Source organism: Gadus macrocephalus, chromosome 5 (assembly GCF_031168955.1).
Source record: "Gadus macrocephalus chromosome 5, ASM3116895v1".
Lineage (NCBI taxonomy): Eukaryota > Metazoa > Chordata > Actinopteri > Gadiformes > Gadidae > Gadus > Gadus macrocephalus.
In genome coordinates, this window is record NC_082386.1 from 4,667,669 (window position 1) to 4,673,668 (window position 6,000).

General features: G+C 50.8%; 1 protein-coding gene across 1 annotated transcript in view; it reads right to left on the reverse strand.

Moving 5' to 3' along the window:
* The window catches only part of syne1b (spectrin repeat containing, nuclear envelope 1b), a 102,751-nt gene that overhangs the window by 77,209 nt on the left and 19,542 nt on the right, over positions 1–6,000 (reverse strand). The window contains exons 8-16 of the mRNA XM_060052179.1: positions 5,728–5,880; positions 5,262–5,449; positions 4,786–4,909; positions 4,228–4,394; positions 2,451–2,604; positions 1,561–2,186; positions 1,206–1,385; positions 764–914; positions 299–457 (exon numbers count right to left, since the gene is read on the reverse strand). Coding sequence (XP_059908162.1) covers positions 299–457; positions 764–914; positions 1,206–1,385; positions 1,561–2,186; positions 2,451–2,604; positions 4,228–4,394; positions 4,786–4,909; positions 5,262–5,449; positions 5,728–5,880 — 1,902 coding nt within the window. The remainder of the gene's footprint in view (positions 1–298; positions 458–763; positions 915–1,205; positions 1,386–1,560; positions 2,187–2,450; positions 2,605–4,227; positions 4,395–4,785; positions 4,910–5,261; positions 5,450–5,727; positions 5,881–6,000) is intronic.

A 6,000-nucleotide genomic window follows, 5' to 3' on the forward strand; every position in this document is an offset into this window, starting at 1 on the left:
CACTTCATCTGTTGTTTAAACTGGCAGCAAAGCATTAAGTGACCCTATAATGTATATTTTACATACATATGGAAAAGACACTGTATGACCATACAGACCACCATTCGGTATAATGGATCACATTTATTATCTTTTCGCCCTTTTTTATTTTGGCAATGTCTAGCCTTAATTCGTAACTCAACGCGTTTAGGGAGAGCTCTCTTATGTGTCATGTGTCAAGGTTTCTTTTCTCATTGTGTGAAAGCCTCTCTCAGTGATAAAGCAGACTTTCACCTATACTGTATAGGATCCCACTCACATCCAGCCACTGATCCACCAGCGTCTCCACATCCTTCTTCATGACCTGCGCGTCGCAGTCAGGGATCATCCTCAGCTCGCTGAGCAGCTGCTTCCCCCGGCTGGAGAAGAGGTCCAGCTCCTGCTGCTTACCAGACATGTTGGTCTTCACCCCCTCATGCTGCACCAGGACATGGGAAGAGAATGGAAGACACACAGACAACTCATTGATTTATAAGGATGAAGATTGAAGATAAGAAGTGTCTGCAGCAGGGGGAGGTGTTTAGAAAGCTTGACAGATTTACTAAATGGAACCAAATCTCTGGGTGCAAATATTCCATACTCAGTAGTGCTAAAAGTGTTTCACTCGTCACTTACTCATTGAGAAAGATGCCAAAACTGCAGCCTGCATGAACAGTGCATTTCCATGATGTGACTTACCTTGGATAACGGGTGTTTGATTGCTAATGATGGTAGTTGGACCAACCTTGGATAGGGATCTCTTGGTTTCTTCGTGGTCCTTGAGAGCAGAGCTGATATCCACCACAGCTTCTGTGCTCTCCACGATGCCAGTGATGGAGGTCTTCAGACCCTGGTACTCTCTCATCAGTTCCACCAGGACCCCACACTGCCCCTGCCTGTCAGAAAAACAGCATTACTCTTGTTTATTCACCAGGAGCAGTTTACTGGCTGAATGGTTCAACGGTTTGGTTATGTTTGTAAAGATGGTAAACTATAAAGACTGTTTCAAGGTGTAAGTGGGCGTGTCCACCTAGATGTATGAATGATAGATGGGCAACATTTGCTACAGTCCACTGGGTAGGCTGGTAGACTGATCTATCCAGCACACATCTAGCTGGAGACGCCCACTTTTGATGTCACTAAAATAGAGGTAAAGGCAGCTTTAAATCTCCCCAGTCTCCCCGTACCTGTCTGAGATGAGTCTCTTGGTGTCCTCCCAGGTGGACTTCAAAAGGCCGATCTCCCGCAGCACCTCGCCTGCGAACTCTGCGTCGCGCTGGGCGAGTTGCTGGCCCTTGTCCCTCAGCCACTGCTCCTCGTGCTGGTGCGACTGGAGCTCGTCCTCCAACTGGTTGAAGAAACGCAGCCTGGCGGAGGGGGCGGAGGCGGTCAAAGGCTGCAACATCCCGCTCATACTAATGGGAACGTGAATATGCTGCAAACAACCACGCCAGTATCTCACGATGTGTTTTGAAACGCGATAACGTCCGTGAGCACGGTGACGATGCTGCTATTGCCTATTGGCCCAGGGGCTCCGCTCACCTCTGCTGCAGAGCCTGAAGGCTGGGCTCCTTCATGCTCTGGTGGTCGGCCTTCTCCTCAATGTCCTCCACGGTCTTCAGCAGCTGCTCCTTGCGCTGTCTGAAGGAGGTCCACAGGGCGCCCAGGGCGTCCGCCTCGCTCTGCTTGGAGCCCAGCAGGCTCCGGACGGCGTCCACCTCGGCGCTCAGCGCGTCGGCCATGCGCCGGCAGGAGGTACGCGCCCCCTGGCCGTCGCCCACGTGCAGGTGGCCCTTGCAGAGGCCGCTGTCCAAGCCGGCCGCCAGGGACTCCAGCCGGCCCACCTCGGGCAGAACGGCCGACAGCTCCTGCTGCAGCTCCTCCACGCGGGCGCGGTCCCAGCTGCCCGCGCCCTCCACCGTCTGCCTCAGGCCCTGCAGGGTCGCCGCCGTCGTGCCCTGGGTCTGCAGGAAGGCCTGCAGCCGCTCCAGGCACTCCAGCTGGAGCTCGGCCGCCTGCCGGGCTTCCAGGTAGGGCAGGAGGCAGTTCTCCAGTCGGCCGTGGAGGAGCTGGGCGTCGCCGGGCTCACAGGCCCGACACAGGCACTCCGTCTGCTGCTCCAGGATCTGCTTCACGACCGCCTGCTTCTGGAGAGCGGCTCGGTTATCCTGACAGAGAGAGAGAGAGAGAGAGAGAGAGAGAGAGAGAGAGAGAGAGAGAGAGAGAGAGAGAGAGAGAGAGAGAGAGAGAGAGAGACTGTCTTTCAGTATACCGTTCCATGGTCACAATGTCCTGCAGTGTTTGGTTTGTTGCACCACCCGAGGCAGGAGGGCGCTATTCCTGCCATGGAATAATGTCTGTCTTTTGAGGTCCTCAAAGCAATGACCTCAGAACTGAATTCTGTTCTTCAGCGCCACCGCTGTCCTCCTCACCTTCACTTGCGTCACGGCCGGTGGCAGGTGGGTGGTGTTTATCTGAGAGGCGGAGTGGAGGGTGGAGAGCATGCTCTCGCCCCACTGGGAGAACTTCACCAGAGCCTGGTCGAACTGCTCCACCTGCGACAAGTGGCTCTGCAGCTCCTGGGTCCTGGTGGTGGAGAAGAATGTCAGAAAGATGTGAGAATAAGTGTTGGCCTTTTAACAAATACTGAGTTATTTAACCATGACAATAACTAGTATTCATCTTTTGAACAACTAATTGAACTTAGAACCGGGCTAGTATGTGCTAATACTAGAGCTTAAAGTAGCAAAAGTAAAGCTGAACAGAAATATAAGATACTGTATATTTTGTCAAAATGTCAACCAATTTCACTTTATGAGGTTTTCTAACAATAATATCAATACCCCTAGCCTGCCTATCGTCCCCCAGTGGCTAGAAATGGCGTGAGGTGTAAAACGAGCACTCGGTATCCTACTCTGCTTTGAATATGGGGCCAGGTTACCTCCCCTTTCTCTGCTTTGCCCGCCCAGAGAATTTGGTCCGCCAATGAGCTACGACCGTGCGAGCGCCACATGTGTGTGTGTGTGAATACACACACTGTAAAACAAGTGTTTTACACTTGCTAACCTGCTGTTGGGATTAAGGCACATAACACGCAACACAATAACGCAAGCTTGCGTAAAGCTCCTATTTGGTGAAAAGACTAGACTGAGTCGGGTTCTCTGACATCTCTGGTAGCCTACTTCCCAACGAGAATCATAGTGGAAGTACCAGGAATCCACAAACAGCAACAATCCCCAGAGACGTCGGAGAATCCAACACAATCGTTTGAGATTAGGGTTGCAAAGGGGTGGACAATTTCCGGTAAATTTCCAGTAAACTGGTTAAGGTGGGATATTTTGGAAATATACCATCTTTGAAACTTTCCAAGGGAATTTATGGGAATTATTGGAATTTATGGGAATTTAGGGGAACTAACTGGGAATATAGGGTAATGTTATCGAATTGTATCATATCCAAGCATACATATAAGAAAACATCCATGCAAAATGATACAATTAGTCAAAAGTGTGGTCCAGTCTTCTAGAAATCATCAATACATGTGATGGAGGAATGCCCAGTGCCTGTAGGGGAAGTGGTCTCAATAGCCATGCAGTAAGCAATGTGCTATGTGCATGGGATTGAGGAATGGCATGGATATTCAAGTGTACTTCAATGGCATCTGTTTTAGTCAAGATTATTGGTTTTAACCTTCAATTTTGAAAATTCCCAGTTTATTTCCATATAATCCGCTAAATTCCCGTTCATTCCCTTAAATTCACGTTAATTTGCGTATAAAGTTACCACCAACCCTATTTGAGATTCATAATATCATATATATATAGATATCTATATATAATTTGATATTATTTAGATATAGAGCTCCAGGACTCCCGCCGGAGCACCCGGAGTGTTTTAGAATATTTACAGATCACGGCCAAAAGCTGTGTGTGCCTCCGAATGATATTATGAATCCGAGCCATTGCCATCCAGTGTAAACACTAGCACATGGTACCCAGGAGGTCAGTGCCTCTGCCCCAGGGGGTCAGTACCTCTGCCCCTGGAGGTCAGTACCTCTGCCCCAGGGGGTCAGTACCTCTGACCCAGGGGGTCAGTACCTCTGCCCCAGGAGGTCAGTACCTCTGACCCAGGGGGTCAGTACCTCTGCCCCGGGAGGTCAGTACCTCTGCCCCAGCGCCCTGAGGCAGATCTTCCCCAGGCGGTCCGTACCTCTGGGGGACGGCGGTGTTCTGGGCGCTCCACCTTGTGTGCAGGGTCCCCAGGTCTTCAGTGAGCAGCTGGGCCCTCTGCTGGGGGGCACTGGACCCCAGGGCGGAGGCCAGGGCCACCAGGCCCGCGTGACACGCCTCCAGGGAGCGCAGCTCAGAGTGCAGACCCTGGAGGGGGTGGAGGGGAGAGGGGAACACATCTGATCCCTCATCTCATCACATGTTACCAGGAGGTGTGTTTGAGTAGTATTGTTTTAGCATAGTGCTAGTATTATCAGTTTAGTATAGCACTAATATTATCAGTTTAGTATACTAGATACACGTAGTATCAGTATAGTATAGTATAGTACTAGTAGTATCAGTGTTGTTGTATAGTAATCGTATTATCAGTATAGTATAGTACTAGCAGTATAGTGCTACTACTAGCAGTGTACTATCATATTATTAAGATAATATAGTACTTGTAGTATAGTACTAGTACTAGAAGTATGAGGTGTGTGCTGTACCCTGCGCTGATCAGTTTGGTTTAGTTTTACTTAGCATTGGGTTTGTGGTGTACCTGTAGGTCCTGCAGCTCGCTGATCAGTTTGGTTTTGTCGGTGGAGAATCGGCGGCTCTCTAGGTTAGAGAGCGACTCGCTCCTCTCTAAGCAGGACACAAAGCTGGACCGGTCCTTCTCATACCTGCAGCAACAATGAAGATACCATTATTTATTACACAAGTACTAAGTAGTATAAAACGAAATGTGATTCTGCAATTAAAGTCGACTAAAGTAGTCGGCTTGTTGCCTAGTGCCTTGGTCAAGGGCAGCGGCAGGAGTATTAACCTCACATGGTTGTCTGGTGGAAACTGGATCACCGGAGGAAACCCACGTGAACTCCACCGCCCCCCCCCCCCCCCCCCCCCCCCCCCCGCCCCACCCTGAGGTTGGAACCCAGGACCTTCTTGCTGTGAGGCAGCAGTACTAACCACTGTAGCTTCCACCTGACTAACTCTTAACCCCAGCCCATGTCCATGTGCCACCACGCGTCTCACTTCTGCCAGAGCGACAGCAGCCCCTCCAGCTGGCTCTGTTTGTCCTTGGCCTGCTGTACGCTGACGTCGTAGCTGGCCTGCAGCGCGGCCGCCGCTCTCTCCGCCTCCTCTTTGTCGCTGAGTCTCCGGGCGCTGGCCGACAGGGACAGCACGCCCGCCTTCAGCTTCTCAAGGCCCTGGCACACGTCCTGGGGGGGCAACGGGAGGGGGAGGGGGAGTTACCACGCAGGTCGAAGAGAACCCTAACCCTAGCACCTCACTCTCAGCCCGAACCCCTAGCTCTGAACACTAACCCCGCACTCTCAACCATCACCCCTAACTCTGAACCCAAGGCAGTCCCAACGCATGTAGAACGTCCTGAGAATCAAGAAGATGCTGATGAGGGACTGTCATCCCCTTCACTTCAGAAGGGGACCGCTTAGCCCTTCCTGTGTTTATGCTTCAGTAAAAGGATGTGGGGACGTACCGTGTGGCTTTGAAGAGCTTTGTAGGTCTCTGATGACGAGGAGCATGATGTGATTGGCTGCTCCAGTGTAGTGTGCAGACCAATGAGTGATGCCTGTGCCTGGAAACATGACCAAATGACAACACTCAGTGTGTTATCAATGTAAGACCGATATTATTGCCAAAAACAGAAATAAGCTGACGTACTGAAAGTCCTACAACTTAATATGTCTGTGTCGTCGTTGTAGCTTCTAGGCTACATTAAAGTAATCAAGCAAATAAATACAAACACCAG